At 41.8% G+C, this 16825-nt stretch overlaps 1 protein-coding gene across 5 annotated transcripts in view; it reads left to right on the top strand.

Annotated features, from left to right (window-relative positions):
• Positions 1 to 16201, top strand: part of LOC110508648 (laminin subunit alpha-3) — a 114074-nt gene extending 97873 nt beyond the window's left edge. For 4 of the 5 annotated variants that reach the window (XM_036966140.1, XM_021589330.2, XM_021589328.2 and 1 more), the window contains 20 exons: positions 166 to 378; positions 579 to 727; positions 820 to 982; positions 1122 to 1249; positions 1821 to 1968; positions 2096 to 2194; positions 2308 to 2471; positions 2668 to 2785; positions 3006 to 3146; positions 3287 to 3435; positions 3641 to 3772; positions 4185 to 4308; positions 9246 to 9379; positions 9456 to 9636; positions 9882 to 10037; positions 10134 to 10299; positions 10407 to 10561; positions 10747 to 10840; positions 11415 to 11534; positions 11757 to 16201. In XM_036966140.1, the coding sequence (XP_036822035.1) occupies positions 166 to 378; positions 579 to 727; positions 820 to 982; positions 1122 to 1249; positions 1821 to 1968; positions 2096 to 2194; positions 2308 to 2471; positions 2668 to 2785; positions 3006 to 3146; positions 3287 to 3435; positions 3641 to 3772; positions 4185 to 4308; positions 9246 to 9379; positions 9456 to 9636; positions 9882 to 10037; positions 10134 to 10299; positions 10407 to 10561; positions 10747 to 10840; positions 11415 to 11534; positions 11757 to 11902 (2880 nt within the window). In that variant the 3' untranslated portion in view covers positions 11903 to 16201. Of the gene's footprint in view, positions 1 to 165; positions 379 to 578; positions 728 to 819; positions 983 to 1121; positions 1250 to 1820; positions 1969 to 2095; positions 2195 to 2307; positions 2472 to 2667; positions 2786 to 3005; positions 3147 to 3286; positions 3436 to 3640; positions 3773 to 4184; positions 4309 to 4613; positions 5304 to 9245; positions 9380 to 9455; positions 9637 to 9881; positions 10038 to 10133; positions 10300 to 10406; positions 10562 to 10746; positions 10841 to 11414; positions 11535 to 11756 lie in introns of those variants that run through there. The other variant, XM_021589331.2, reaches the window with a different exon arrangement.
• Positions 16202 to 16825: the final 624 nt, after the last annotated feature.

The raw sequence follows: 16825 nt of genomic DNA, 5'->3' as shown, positions 1-16825 counted from the left end.
GTCAGACTCATTTCAGTTTGAAGGATTGCAGGTTTAGGTCTTGACAGAGCCCTTTGGGGAATTTGATGGACAGTTGTGAATCCCATAAAGGAGAACACTGATTTCTCTTTACACTGCTGGTCCCTTAGTAACCCTGTACAACCTCTCACCTCCTCCTGTCTCCAGATTGTGGTCCCTATGAAGTTCAGTGGGGAGGGCCACGTGGAGCTGCGTCCCCCACGGGATATTGAAGACCTGAAGGCATACACGTCCCTGTCCCTGTCCCTGCAGAGACCAGAGCTCCCCAGCAGCCGAGGGGACGGAGCACGCAGGCGGAGACAGGCCACCACGATCACAGACACGGGTGACATGTTCATACTCTACCTCGGCAACCAAGACGTGAGTAAACTGGACCTTGTAGTTCCTATTCTCCTAATGAAAGAAAAAAATGAATGACATAGATTTGACAGTTTTCTTTTGGTTCAGAAAAGCTCTCTGGCACTTCAGTCGGCATTCTGTGTATATTTCTGTATTGAAATAATGGCACGCATACATTTGACAGTTTGCACTGACTGTCCTCCCCTCTCTCTCTCCCACAGTCGTCTAAAAACTTCATCGGCATGGCCCTGAGGAATAACGTGCTGTTCTGTGTGTACAATCTGGATGGAGAAGAGTATGAGATCAAGACGGACTACATCACTAGGTCTCCCTCTGAGCCTTCCTTCTTTGACAAGGTGGACCTGCGCAGGTAAACCATACCTTCGGCCATTCAAAAGTCTTTGGAAATTAGATTTCAGTGAGTAACCCTGATTTTACAATTGACCTCTTACAATCTCTCAGAATTTACCAAGACGCAGAAGTGAACCTCACCAAGCTGTTCACATCCAATCAGCCGGACCCACCTCGGATCATCAGCAAGCAGGGAGAGCTGACCAGGAACCTTCTAAATCTGGACCCTAGTGACATTGTCTTCTATGTCGGGGGCTACCCCTCCAACTTCATTGTAAGCACCTGACTTCATAACATTTTGGTTTGACATTGACTGAAAATAACATTTTTCAGTGACTAACGGAGGTGGCATTACGATTCCCGATTGAAGCGTTTTCAACCTTGTATAACATCTGAAAATGTTGTTTCTATAGCCTCCAGCCTCCCTCAACTACCCCAACTATAAGGGATGCATCGAGCTGTCCACCTTCAATGACAGATTCATCAGCCTGTACAACTTTAAGAATGCTGTCAAGGTCAACCTGGAGACTCCATGCAAGAGGTATAAGCATCAAACAAAGAGATTGGTAGATGCATGTATGTAGTTCTGTCCTTGAGCTGTTCTTGTCTAATGATGTTCTGTATCATGTCATTCCGTATTATGTTTTGTGTGGACTCCGGAAGGAGTAGCTGCTGCTTTTGCAACAACTAATGGGGATTTTATTAAAATACCACCAAGCTGAATGAGGTTTTGATTGGAAATCATGCTCCTGGATCAGAGAACAACAAAGAATAACTGTCCCATAATCAATATTCCTCAGAGTCTTTGTTGTACAGTCAATCTCCCCTGTCTATCACTTGACTGATGGACATGTTACGTGGCTGGATTGACTACAAGCCTGCTAAACTGGACACTAAACTTTAGCACAGCGCGATTCGCTCCTATTCAGTTGAATGAAACCTTGGCTTTAGCAGCGTAGCTCTGTGAGCAGCAAAAGTACTCTCCAGTTCTATTTCTGCATTTTCTGTTTTCCCGACCACCCGAATGTAGCTCCCCAGTTAGCCTGGATCAAATCTTGAGTTTTACAGTCAACAACCTTAACCCTATTCTGATTGAATCCCTCTGTGCCCAGGTATAGCCAACCAGTGGTGTTTGAGTACTTTGAGGGGACTGGTTATGCCAAGGTGTCCACCCAAGGTGTCAATGTGCCCACTCTCCTCCTGGGCCAGACCATCTCCACTCGCTCAGAGAATGGGCTTTTCCTCTACATTGGAAATGAGGTAGGCTACTTACTCTGCTCACATTAAAACATTTGGTGTGGTGAAGTTGACGATGTGCCATCGTTGACACTTGAGTAGCTGTCAGTTTATCCCACTGACTGTGTCGCTCGTTTTCCTCTTTTCGCAGGAGAAGTACTACAGTGTGACGTTTGAGAGAGGCTACGTTGTCATCCATAGTAACCTGCTCAGAGAACCAGTACAAAGCGCTACCAAAGTCTTCCCAGTGGTAAGGCAGTTGGCGCTAGATAGATGATATTTCGTTATTTGTAGAACTCACATTGGTTTGCTCAAATAGTTAGATAGATTTGAGATTTTTTTGTTGTTGACCCTTCTCTTTAGAATTCAGACCAAGCAGAAGTGTTGATCATTATTGAGTCTCAAGGAAGCCAAGAGATAAAGATCCGTGTAGCAGGCAAGGAGGTGGTCAAGTCTGATGTCCAGTACACCCCAGGTGACTTCACAGACTACTACATCGGTGGCGTACCACCAGCCCTGAGAGAAAGGTGGGTGCTTTTCACCTGCTTTACTAGGAACATGATGATCATTATGTTTGACGCTACGATGTGAATGGTCAAACTCTGCCCATGTTTACCTGGGTGTTGAGTACGTTGTAAAGCCTTATTGGTAGTATACTGTTTCCTTAACCGTACATCACACCAGAGTCTAAATAACGTTGTGTTTGTGTGTTCTCGCTCACAGACACAACATCACCGCCCAGCCACTGAAGGCCTGCATGAACAACATCAAGCTCAACAGCAAGTACCCCACCTTCGAGGAAAAAGTGGGCATCAGCCGGGGCTGTCCCACGGACTTCCTGGTAAGTCTTCACCTTTTACTACACCTTTTTTCAAACATGGTCAATAACACGGCGCTATATTTTGATTTCTACCACTATAATCTTGACTCGCTGGAGACCTAGTTGTACTGTCAGGAAGACATTTCTGTGTGCCTCTACTGCGTATATTGATGCCACCAAGATGCTGTGACTGACTCCGGTCCACTGTTAGTAACCACATGACAATGTCTCGGTGTTCCAGGCGTCTCGTAAATCTGAGTTTAACGTGGGGAGTTCTCTGTCAGCTGCTCTCGAAGGCTTCAGCCTGGCAAGGGATGTCTCAGTCTCACTGGGATTCAGGAGCTCTGAGAAAAATGGGCTCCTACTGCAGAACACCGAGTCGGTTGGTAGACCACACCACCCCTTTTTCTCCCTCTCTCGCTCCACATTTCTTTCTTCAACTGTTGTTTTGACATTTGTACAGCAAGTGTGAGTGACCTGACTGTTTGAAATTATCTTTATCCCTACCCGGTTCTCCGACAGAGCGTTGGCGCCATCGAACTTGCCTTGGTCAACGGCTATGTGGTCCTGACGTTCAAAGACACAGCTTGGAAATCTTTGAAATCAAGCAAGCAGTACCAGGACGGCAAATGGCATTACCTGACTGCCACCAGAAGGGTGGCTTCCCAAAGGTAGAACATCAAACATTCAACATAGATTTGATAGAAAGCTATTAAATCCACCATATCAACTTTATCCAGTTCCATGATGGATTGGTGATGACTGAGACTTACCATAGACATTATTGTTGTGACGGTACAGCACATACTGGTTATACAGATTGGTAACCACTGACACATATACTGTAAATAAGTACTGTCCCGTGTTGCCCTACAGTATCGAGCTGCGGATAGATGACGAGGATGTGGGAGGGCAGATAACCTCAAGCTCCTTCAGTTCAAACCCAGACTCTGTGTTCCTGGGGAAAGACACCTTCAAAGGCTGCATCTCCAACCTCTACCTGAGAAGGTAAAGTCACATCACTGTTTACTATTATAATGTCTAACATTAGTCACAACACGGCAGTAGTAATAGTTGTTAGAAACAGTACATATGTAGTTATCATAATGGTTGTAGTAGTAGTTTTCTTTAGTCAACCTTTATTCAAGTAGGGAGTTATACTGAGAGCCTTTTGCAAATGAGCCTTGCAGAACACCAAGAAATACACACATCGAATATGAAATGCAACCAATCAATAATAACCTAGCCGAACTACTAGAAGTTTCTTTTTGTAGGAAAGGTTTCATGTTAACATCCGCGGTGCATTTATAGTTCACATTTCATAGTGCAAAGGTGTCCTGATATTGATATTAGATATTGGTGTTACTGTCCAGGTTTACCACCACCTGAAAGTTGTTGTGTGTGTTGTGTTGTGTTGCAGGCCTAACTTTCTGTACAGAGCAGAGGACCTGAGTCAGTTCAGCTCTACAGGAGATGTGCTGCTGGATAAGTGTAGCTCTGACAGACCTCCACAACTGATGCTCGACCACAACACCTCCAGGAAGGTGAGAAAGAACTTTGAACTCAGCTAAGCCCAGTGAACGATGATGAACATACAATAATGACCTACCTGACTGCCGACTACTCTTATAACCACACAACTTGTGACACCAACAGGAAAGCATGTGTTTTTTGTATGCCATACCCAATCACAATTGTATTCATTTATCCTTGTCCTAATGATGGAAGACTTCAATCCAAGTTTCCATTAACACTATACTATGATTACCTAGGAACAGGCCACTCATCACTTCCCATGCACGTTGTGTTGATCAGTTGTGCTGACTGTGTTTTGCTGCTTTGTTTCCAGAGATGAAGAGAAGGAAGACCTGCCGACTAATGAGGACAAATTGATATTGACATGAGCAATATTAGCATCTCGCACATTGTTTGCACAAGCCCATTGCTATTGTACGTGACTGATGAACACATTACTGCATGGACATCCACATCATCATGACTACTATTCTTAAATATAAACTATTAACTATTAAAAAAATATATTTTATAAGCATCGTTTCACTTTTGATTTGTACATTGTTCTATCTTAAGCATGTTTCACCACAATAAACCACTTATCTGACCAGTGACTGTTCAATCTTAAGCATGTTTCACCACAATAAACCACTTATCTGACTAGTGATTCACAAGTATCTATTAACCCACTCATTCACCATCATCATCAGTCCATCTGGTTACAGCCAGCCTGATAAGTAATTTCCTTGTCCCCACTCCTTCTCTGCTTTCCCTATTCACAATGACTTGGACTAATGAATGATCAATAGTCAAGAATGACTATTAGGATCAATACAAGAATGATCATAATATACTATCATAATATTATTATACTATGGAATGACTGAGGGTGTAGAATTGGAATGTTGCACTAGGAATGGATAATAATAGTTACGGCCTGTGAGTACCTGAAGTGGATACTGGAACATGACACAGGGAATGTCGGAGTATTGAATAAATACGCCGCATCGTTGTTATGCATAAGCAGTGTTGGAGTTTGTGTGCATCATTGGCATGCGTCTCTTACTGTATGCTCTCTCAAGCATTTGTACCTGAGGAACAACCTTGGCCTGCATCCATCCAGATCATTTGATCTCCTGTGGCCTCCTACAATAACTCAATCACGAAATGCACTCGGATTATCCGGCCAACTCTTCCAAGTGAAAACTTGCAATGAATAACAGATTAGCACAACTGTATGTCAGGATTACAATGACCACCATGAGCAATATAGGCTCCGTTCATTGCAAATTGTTGGTGGGATATTGCATGGTGCAAATTATGAGTGTCTGTTTTGATTGCATGTTTATAAGCCGAAAGTATTCACACCCCTTGACTTTTTCCACATTTTGTTGTGTTAAAGGTGGATTTAATGAATTTAATTGTATTTTGTTTTGTCAACGATCTACACAAAATACTCTAATGTCAAAGTGGAAGAACACAGTTTATTTTCCACACATTCAACAACAACAACAAAAATGAATCTTGATTTAGATAACTATTCTATCTCGAGTCAATACATGTTAGAATCACCTTTGGCAGCAATTACAGTCTTTCTGGGTAAGTCTTTAAGAGCTTTGCATACCTGGATTGTACAATATTTGCCCATTATTCTTACAAATATTCTTCAAGTCCTTTCAAGTTGGTTGTTGATAATTGCTAGACAGCTATGGTCAAGTCTTGCCATAGATTTTCAAGCCGATTTAAGTCAAAACTAGCTAATATACACTGCCACATCTACGCTGGAGTTGCTTACTGAGACGACATTTAATGTTCATGAGATGCCTAGTTACAAAACACAAAGCCTTGTGTTTTAGGAAATGTACCTGCTGAAATGTGAAATTGTCTCCAAGTGTCTGTTGGAAAGCAGACTGAACCAAGTTTTACTCTAGAATTTTGCCTGTGCTTAGCTCTAATCTGTTTATTTTTATATTTAAAAAAAACTCCCTAGTCCTTGCTGATGACAAGCATACCTGTAACATGATGCAGCTACCACCATGCTTGAATATATGAAGAGTGGTAGTCTGTGAAATGCTGTGTTGGCTATAACGCTTTTGTATTCAGACAAAAAGTTCATTTCTTTGCCACTTTTTTGCAGTATGACTTTAGTGTCTTGTTGCAATCAGGATGCATGTTTTGGAATATTTGTATTCTGTACAGGCTTCCTTCTTTTCACTCTGTCATTTAGGTTAGTATTGTGGAGTAACTACAATGTTGTTGATCCATCCTCAGTTATTAACAGCCATTCAACTCTAACTGTTTTAAAATTACCATTGACCTCATGTTGAAAGCAAGCCCTGACCGGTTTCCTTCCTCTCCAGCAACTGAGTTAGAAGGGCGCCTGTAACTTTGTAGTGACTGGATGTATTGATACACCATCCAAAATGTAATTAATATGCTGAAAGGGATTTTATTTTTTACCTATCTACCAATAGGTGCCCTTCTTTGCGAACCATTGGAAAACCTCCCTGTCTTTGTGGCTGAATCTGTGCTTGAAATTCCCTGCTAGACTGAGACCTTACAGATACTTTTATGTGTGGGGTACAGAGATGGAGTAGTCATTTAAAAATCATGTTAAACACCGTTATTCCACATAAACACCGTTATTCCACATAAACACCGTTATTCCACATGAACACCGTTATTCCACATAAACACCGTTATTCCACATAAACACCGTTATTCCACATAAACACTGTTATTCCACATAAACACTGTTATTCCACATGAACACCGTTATTCCACATAAACACCGTTATTCCACATAAACACCGTTATTCCACATAAACACTGTTATTCCACATAAACACCGTTATTCCACATGAACACCGTTATTCCACATGAACACCGTTATTCCACATGAACACCGTTATTCCACATAAACACCGTTATTCCACATAAACACCGTTATTCCACATGAACACCGTTATTCCACATAAACACCGTTATTCCACATAAACACCGTTATTCCACATAAACACCGTTATTCCACATAAACACCGTTATTCCACATAAACACCGTTATTCCACATAAACACCGTTATTCCACATGAACACCGTTATTCCACATAAACACCGTTATTCCACATAAACACCGTTATTCCACATGAACACCGTTATTCCACATGAACACCGTTATTCCACATGAACACCGTTATTCCACATAAACACCGTTATTCCACATAAACACCGTTATTCCACATAAACACCGTTATTCCACATAAACACCGTTATTCCACATAAACACCGTTATTCCACACTGTGAGTTCATGCAATTTATTATGTGACTTGTTAAGCACATTTTTACTGAACTTATTTAGGCTTGGCATAACAGAAGTGTTGTTTACTTTTTGACTCCTGACATTTCAGCTTTTCATTTATTTTATTTTTTTAATTTGTGAATATTTATATAAAACTATAATTCCACTTACAGGGTACTGTGTGTAGATCAGTGACACAAAATCTCAATTGAATCCATTTTAAATTCAGGCTGTAACAACAAAATGTGGAAAAAGTCAAGGGGTGTGAATACTTTCTGAAGGCACTGTATTTGTGTATATGCATTTGTATTCATGCAAATACACTAAAGGTAAACAGATATTTTAATGAGTGTACTGAGAACACACAGTTGCACACGCAGAGTCACTTACAGTCGGATTGTCCTCAAAGTATGTCAAATCAACAGCCACCCATACTGGCCCTGCCCTTCCATCTATTCCATTCCATTGTTTTGTTCTTTTGTTCTTTCTTTCTTTGAAATACCCCCTATCACACATACTGTATCTAAACTGAAACAAACAAACAACATTAAAGACATATCATGCCTCATTAGACAGAACTGGTATTAGCATGGCATGTTTGTGGAGGAAAGAGAGAGTATTATGAAATAGGCACTTGAACGTGGAAACATACAGGTAACTTCCAAAATAAAGGAACTATTTGAATTGCGGGATACAAAGTACATTGAAAGCAGGTGCTTCCACACAGCTGTGGGTTCTGAGTTAGGCAATTAACATCCCATCATGGTATTTCATGTCTGGGTCCGGGAACTGTAGTGGAGTCGCCAAATTTTCCTTATTGTTATTATTATTTTTAACAAACAATGAAGAGTACAGAAACGTACAGATTTTAAGGTTGCATCATGATTAGGTTTGGGGTGGGGTCGCGAGAAATTCTTGTGGACAAATGGGGTCCCCGCTGAAAAAGTTTGGCTTGGGGTAATGTATGAAAATGACCAGTTGACCATTATTTTGGCTACCATGGCTAGAAGAAGAGATCTCAGTGACTTTGAAAGAGGGGTCTCAAAGGAGAATAGGGGGTTTAAAAGATGTGTGTGTGTGTGTGTATGCGTCTGTGTGTGTGTGTCTCAGTCACCAGATCTCAACCCAAATGAACACTTATGGGAGATTCTGGAGCGGCGCCCGAGACAGCGTTTTCCACCACCATCAACAGAACACTTTTTGAAAAATGGTGTCGCATCCCTCCAATAGAGTTCCAGACACTTGTATAATCTATACCAAGGTGCATTGAAGCTGTTCTGGCGGCTCGCAGTGGCCTGCCGAACCCAAAATGGGAGTCATCTTTCTCAGTTTGTAACTCCCAGAGGCTTACAATTGATAACCAAAAGGACTGAGGAATGAGAATGGGCTCATACATGTTTACTATTGAACACTGAGACGAGACCTTGTTCAGTTTGCTGCATGATTGACTTGAGCTTTAATCATCAAACACAGTGTCATATTTACCATAGCTCTTTATCCTCCAACCTTTGTCTTTGCATTTCAGAACCACTTTTCTATTGACTGAGGCAAATCCTTCCAGAGTGCCTTGTTGGAGATCGGAAAACTATTTCCATAAATCCCATGTATTTAAGCCATTTTCTCTAATATTGAGTTCCTGTGTCTCTGTGCCTGTGTGTGTTGTATAGGGTGGTGGTATGGAGATGTCAGAGGACAGTCTCTCTGTGTGTGCACACTCTGTTCTAGACAAACATGCCTACCACATTGGGGGCACTGTGAGTAGCCTGAGCTACAGCCTCACTCCCCAGGTGCTCCAGCCCAGGTGAGTAGACACAGACAGACACACACACACACTCTTTCTTTCTCTCCCTGGCCTGACTCCTGTGTCTCTCCACTAGACCTCATTTCTCCCTGGACGTTAGGACCAAATCTGCTGAGGGCCTGCTGTTCTATGCAGCCACCAGAGGGGGGAGCTCTCACATGGCTCTCTACCTGTCCAAGGGCAGGATCAGGCTGTCAGTAGGCAAGGGGAAGGAGATCTTCAACAGGGAGAAGTACAACGATGGAAGATGGCACTCGGTCAGTGGGTTAAGATCTAAGAAAAATCTATAATCTGTGATGTTGTTTCACATATTATTCACAAACTATGGTAGTAGTTGATCAATGTTGGGGATTTTGAAAATGTTTCTTTGGAAATGTACCAAATCACTGTGTCACTACATTCAGTGACGCATGGTTGCACCAAGTCTCTGGTGTCCCAGGGTCAACATTTTCACCATGCCCATCAAAAAAACAGTCATCTTAGGTGACCTCATCCTCTGCAGGTAATATTCAGCCTAGAAAAGAAGAGGTTCCGTTTGGTAGTGAACGGTATTAGGGCTCAGGCTGGACAGCTGACCAGTGATGAGGCCACGTCCATGGAACTGATCTGTCCTCTTTACCTGGGAAGTGCTCCTGATTCCTTGAACACAGAACTTAAGGTAAGCAACACACGAACACACACACACGCAAACACACATACAGTACAGCATACACTCACACCCCAAAATTGTATTGTGTTTTCTCTTTACTTTCAGTGGAAGCTCCTCCCAAAGCAAAGTGTGATTGGCTGTGTGCGTAACTTCAAGATGAATGGCACTCCCATGCCAGAGCCAACCACCAATCATGGTGCTGGCCCCTGCTTTGAAGGACAGACACAGAGTGGGGCCTACTTCTCAGGGAGAGGGGCATATGTCATTATTAGTGAGTAGAAAGTTAAATATTGAGATTGTCATCATCATCTTCATCATGAACCATATTACCAATCACAACAATGATGAGGCTGATGATGATAATGATGTTTGTTCCAGATGATTCCTTTGTGGTGGGCTCCAGCTTTGAGGTGGTGTTTGACATCCGTCCCAGGAGTCTGACTGGTGTTCTGCTCCATGTGGGGGACTCCAGCAGGACTCGCCGTGGGCCCAACACTGGACACCACCTCAGCCTCTACATGCACAGAGGAGAGGTGAGCCTGTCCTGCACTGGGCTGATAAGACTGGGCCTGTCACAGCCCTAGTAATAGTGTTTCTCTAGTGCATGGTTGCTAGATTTGACATTTAAAACATGATTCCAGTTGAGGCTGATTTTAGGCTGAATTTCCTTGCAGACTCGTCTGTTGTGCAGTGTTGTGATGCGCATGTGTTTTTCAAGGTGGTGGCACGTGTGAACAACGGAGCTGGTGAATTCAGTGTTTCCGTTCGGCCCAAGCAGCCCTTGTGTGATGGAATGTTCCACAGAGTTGCAGGTACACTTTTGTTATAACATGCCTCTGTCCTACACATGTTATAACTTGCCTCTCTCCTACACATATTATAACTTGCCTCTGTCCTACACATGTTATAACTTGCCTCTGTCCTACATATGTTATAACTTGCCTCTGTCCTACATGTTATAACTTGCCTCTGTCCTACACATGTTATAACTTGCCTCTGTCCTACACATGTTATAACTGGCCTCTGTCATACATGTTATAACTTGCCTCTGTCCTACACATGTTATAACTGGCCTCTGTCCTACATATGTTATACTGGCCTCTGTCCTACATATGTTATAACTTGCCTCTGTCCTACACATGTTATAACTTGCCTCTGTCCTACACATGTTATAACTTGCCTCTGTCCTACACATGTTATAACTGGCCTCTGTTCTACACATGTTATAACTTGCCTCTGTCCTACATATTTTATAACTTGCCTCTGTCCTACATATGTTATAACTTGCCTCTACCCAACTAGCTAGCTACAAACACAGTAAGAAGTGTCTTTAATACGTAATTGGTGACGCACATGGGGAATGTGTGTGTGTGTTTCTCGCCTCAGTGATCAAGAGGAACAACGTTGTGGAGATGCATGTGGACACTGAGGGCGACCACAAAATAGGACCTCCTTCCTCCTCCCCCACTCTGACCAAAGACCCACTTTATGTGGGCGGCATTCCAGGTTGGTACATTGAAGGAGAGGTCAATGAATTTACAGATACATTAAAACCCTATCAGGTCTGGAGTCCATTGTAATAGAGTACCCCTTGTATTTTGCACAAATAATAACCTATAGATCCCATTGGACAGTGAATGCTGGATGAATCAAAGTCACACTGAATGTAGACTCCATCATTATTATGCCTCTTGAATACAGTACTGTATCTGTCTCTTCCTTGGGCAGAAACGTCCATGCACCCATCCCTCCCAGTCACAGGGTCCTTTGAGGGCTGCATCCAGAACATGAAGATCAATGAGGACCCGATCTCCTTCGAGAGGCTCTCTGGGGTATTCGGGCCACTCAACCTCAGAGAGTGTCCAGCTGGCTGAGTAGAATCTACTCCATGACCACATCCTGGGACCACATCCACTCTCCACTAGCCGCTGCGTGCAATCTGTTCCAAAAACAGAGAATGTGTATGTATGTGTGTGAGAGATAGTGTTGAGTGTCTGTGTGAGAGAGAGAGAGAAGTGTGTGTGTATGCGTGCATGTGTGTCACAAGGATAGTAAAACGAGGACCATTTGGACAAGTGGGGGACATTTTGACAGTCCCCACGAGGAAAAATGCTATTTTAGGCTCAGGGGTTAGGTTTAGGGTTATAATTAAATTTAGGGTTAGTGGTTAATTAAGGTTAGGAGTTAGGTACAGTTTTAGGGTTTGGGGTTAGGGCTAGATTTAGGGGCTAAGGAAAATAGTATTTTGGAGGGGAATCATTTTTTTGGTCCCCACGAGGATAGCAATACGAAACTGAGAGCTAGAGAGATAAAATAATAAAAGAAAACATTTGTAGAGCACATACGGTCTGCGAATCGTCGCCTCTTTCTACAGCAGATGCACAATACAAGGAACTGGGATAATTTGAGGAGCTAGCCATCGTTCACACATACAATAGCCTGCTAATTCCTTAGCTAGCTATTGTAACGACCCTGGGTTTATAAGCGCGGAAATCGACCCTGCCGCACGAGCATGCTTTTGCCGCACAGTCGATAGCGCGCCGGAGCTCGGGCTCGAAGGTCGAGGATTCGAGACCTGCTCCCTGCTGTTTCATTACACTATTAACCACATGTTGAATTCAGAATGTTAATATCATCCTAAAAAGAACAATTACATCTTAACAATACCATCCACTTATGAGTAACCTCTAAATATACAACATTATTCATGAACAAAACACTGTATGACTTTGTGCTTAAACGAATCAAACTTTTCTGAAGGCGACAGAAAAAGCCTGCCTACCTCTCATAGTGCATCAAAATGATTTGAGCACGCAGGGCAAAACGTAAGTACACACTCCCCTACTCCCAGGATGCAGGAATGCATAATAACAAATCAACATGACATATTAATATATAAACCTGGTGAAATTCACACAGTACTTGAAAAACTGTTACATAGGCATGGATAATCCTCCAAACACCGGCTTCGAGGGCATTATCAATTTTATACAACGGGTTACGAACATATTCAAATAACGATTGACATATTTTCATAAATGCGTAATTTTTATTTATTTATTCATACTGTTTCATCCTTCCACAAGATATAGCCCGGACACAAATCTAGGGTTGCCACCCAATCCGGCTGGTTGTTCATTCTATTGGTTTGGTTGCCAGAGTCGCGACCCAGTCATTCCTTCTAAATGTTCCATTGCCATACTGACGGGCAACGTTCTTATCCCTTGCTTGCTAGCTAGCCAACTACGGCTAACTTACAGTCACGTCAAATAGTGGAGCCAGAATAACAGCAAAGTAGCTGCATTTTTGCATTTGTTTAATCTGTTTTGTAGTGACATTTATTTCGCCTGGCATAGAAAAGGCGCTCACTCGTCAGGACACTGTTGTTCAGAGGAGCTAGCCAACAACACAGCTACAGTAACACAATCACTTCAAATTGAAGCTGGAAAGACCGCAAACTACAGTAACTGCTCTTCGTTTCTTCTTACCTTTTTCCAATTGACACCGGCTGGAATGCACCTTTAACCACCATTCTGGATTAGACCCACCCTTGTATAATTAACAATACGGCCCGAGGGGGTGTGGTATATGGTCAATATAGAATGCTAAGGGCTGTTCTTAGGCTAGATGCAAAGCCTGGACACAGCCCTTAGCCGTGATATATTAGCCATATACTACAAACCCCCAAGGTGCCTTATTGCTATTATAAACTGGTTACCAACATAATTATACCAGGAAAAACAAACGTTTTGACATACCCGTGGTATAAGGTCTGATATACCACGACTGTCAGCCAATCAGAATTCAGGGTTTCAACCACCCAGTTTATAATATTCAATAACCTATTAATTGCATTAATTCTTGCACCGTGCGATCAATTATTAGTTCTAAACATACCTTTTTCTTCTCTGCTAATTATCATTTTTTTTCCGGGCACATAGTACAGACAGTTGGTGCTTGGTGGTTGGAGCATGTTGCTGAACCGGAGGGTTGTGTACTTCTTAGGTATAGGCGTTCCATCAACGGGACATTTGTAAATCATGTATCAAATCGCCGTGTATCATGATCGCACATTTAGAGAAACAACAAATGTCGGTACATATAAGTGTCTTATATCGGCTGAAAGCTTAAATTATTATTAATATAACTGTCCAATTTACAGTAGCTATTACTGCGAACAAATGCCATGCTATTGTTTGAGGAGAGCTCCTAACAACAAAACACCTTTTCACCGCGATAGGTTTGATAAATTCACATCTGAAGGTGAAATGTGTACTTACAATTTGAAATCTTGCTCTGATTTATCATCCCAAGGGTCCCAGGGATAACATGAAGTGTAGTTTTGTTAGATAAAGTCATTTTTCATATCCTAAAAAGGTCCATATAGCATGCACGATTGATTTTGTATTTCCACTCGCTCAATTTGAAAAGATAGGAATCTGTGAAAATGTAACCCTAAACGTTGTTTCAACCAGTCAAATTACATTCGTACGTTCGCCTCCCGGGTGGCACAGTGGTCTAGGGCACTGCATCGCAGTGTGCCACTAGAGACTCTGGGTTGGCGCCCAGGCTCTGTCGCAGCCGGCTTCCAGGTTAGATGCGCGCCCTTCGTGTCTCCCAAGCCCGTACGGGAGTTGTAGCAATGAGACAAGATAGTAACTACTAACAATTGGATACCACGAAATTGGGGAGAAAAGGGGGTAAATTCAAATAAAATAAATTAAGTTTGTATTTATTCCTCAGAGGTCCTAGAACGTAACCAGACTTCACTATATTATATCCTATAGGACACCAAATGTGGTCAGAGAGCGACGCCTCCATGGCGATGACACGGATGGTCTTCTCTTGATTGACTGTAACTTTGTCAAATAAGCACCAATCGGGGTCAATCAAAGCTAGCTAGATAGCCAATGAGCCAACCCTGTATCTGTTAAACAATTTCGCTGCTCTCCTTGTGCGACAGCAAGCCTTTTCTTTTTGGACAAAAACTGCAAGAATATGGGGACTTATGAAGTTATGAAAACTGGGTGTTTTGCCAATTGTGAACTTACAATATGGCTACTAATACTGGAAAAACTAAATCAAAGTCCAATTATACAGATTTGACGATATTACTGCAGAAAAATGTAATATAAATGTAAACGTCCACGATTTGCCCAAATGTACCTGGGTGGCTTCACACTAAATGTAACGTAGCTTGCTCATACTTCAAGTTATTAGTCTAAAACTTTGTACATACACTGCTGCCCTCTTGTGGACACCATCGGAATTACAACCAGAGTGATGGCTAGATTTGGGACCTTTCTGTTGCATTTCAAAGATGGTGGTAGAATCATTTTTTTTAAACGGTTGTTTTTTTATTTGTATTTTCTTATACCAGATCTATTGTGTTATATTCTCCTACATTCAATTCACATTTCCACAAACTTCAAAGTGTTTCCATTCAAATGGTACCAAGAATATACATATCCTTGCTTCAGGGCCTGAGTTACAGGCAGTTAGATTTGGGTATGTCATTTTAAGCGAAAATTGAAAAAAAAGGGTCTATCCATTAAACCTGTTGTAGGACTCTTTGCGGCCAGCAGGTCAAACGAATGACTAAAGTGAAACAGTCACTCAGAAAAACGAATCATGATTCCTGAGTCAGTAAAACGAGTCGTTCAAAAATAACAAATTGTTTGCAAACTGCACGTTGTGTATGCGTGCTTGCGCTTGCATGCATGTATGTTGTGACGTACAAGCGGCACAGACATAATTGTATGTTACTCTGTATGGAAAATGAAGATAAAGAGAGGTGGGGCTAGTCTGTAGTGTAGTATATTTATTTTGTGATAAATGTGTTTACTATTACCATCTTGTTATTGAATATATTATGATGTTGTAATGCTGTACCATGGGTTAGAAATGTCTGTTTTTCCCCAATTATGCTCTTCCTTTGTATTTCCTCATCCCCCTTCACACTATGGCTCCCAAGTGGCGCAGTGGTCTAAGGAACTGCATCTCAGTGCTAGAGGCGTCACTGTAGACCCTGGTTCGATTACAGGCTGTTATTGGGAGTCCCAAAGGGCTGCGCACAATTGGCCCAGCGTTGTCCAGTTTGGCTTGTCATTGTAAATAAGAATTTTTAAATAAAGGTTACATTTTTTTTTAAAATAAAAATAGTATACAAACACTTTCTTTAGAGTGGATGTGGCGTTTGTTTGGTCAGTATTGCATCATGGCTAAGCAACTCTGCACATGAAAAAAATGAAATGCACATGAAAAAAATAAATGCCATGTTGACCAGTTTAACAACAAAAATATCAGTCACAGCAATTAACTCTACATTGGTATTACCATTTGAATTACCATTCTGTGTCTCTAGCGACATGTATGAACTCATATAAAATGTTTGGGCCTACTATAATTACATTGGGATTTTTTATTTATGTGTATGTTGTCTGTTAACAGAATAATTTATAATCATCGATATGGATACGGAGTAGTCAATTATTGGTAAAAAGCGAGACATTTTCTCTCAATGGCGTCAAATTATATTCAACTGAACTGGGACCACAGAGAAATGTACACAAAATATATATTGACTGTTTTCTCACATACAAGTATACTGAACAAAAATATAAACGCAACATGCAACAATTAATGATTTTACTGACTTACAGTTGATATAAGAGAATCTGTCAGTTAATTGAAATAAACAAATTAGGCTCTGTCTATTGATTTCACATGATTGGGCAGGGGCACAGCCATGGGTGGGCCTGGGAGGTCATAAGCCCACTGACTTGGAAGCCAGGCCC

This window comes from Oncorhynchus mykiss, chromosome 28 (genome assembly GCF_013265735.2).
Source record: "Oncorhynchus mykiss isolate Arlee chromosome 28, USDA_OmykA_1.1, whole genome shotgun sequence".
In the NCBI taxonomy this organism is placed as follows: Eukaryota; Metazoa; Chordata; class Actinopteri; order Salmoniformes; family Salmonidae; genus Oncorhynchus; species Oncorhynchus mykiss.
Note: the sequence above shows the minus strand (reverse complement) of the source record. Positions and strands in the feature narration are given on the sequence as shown.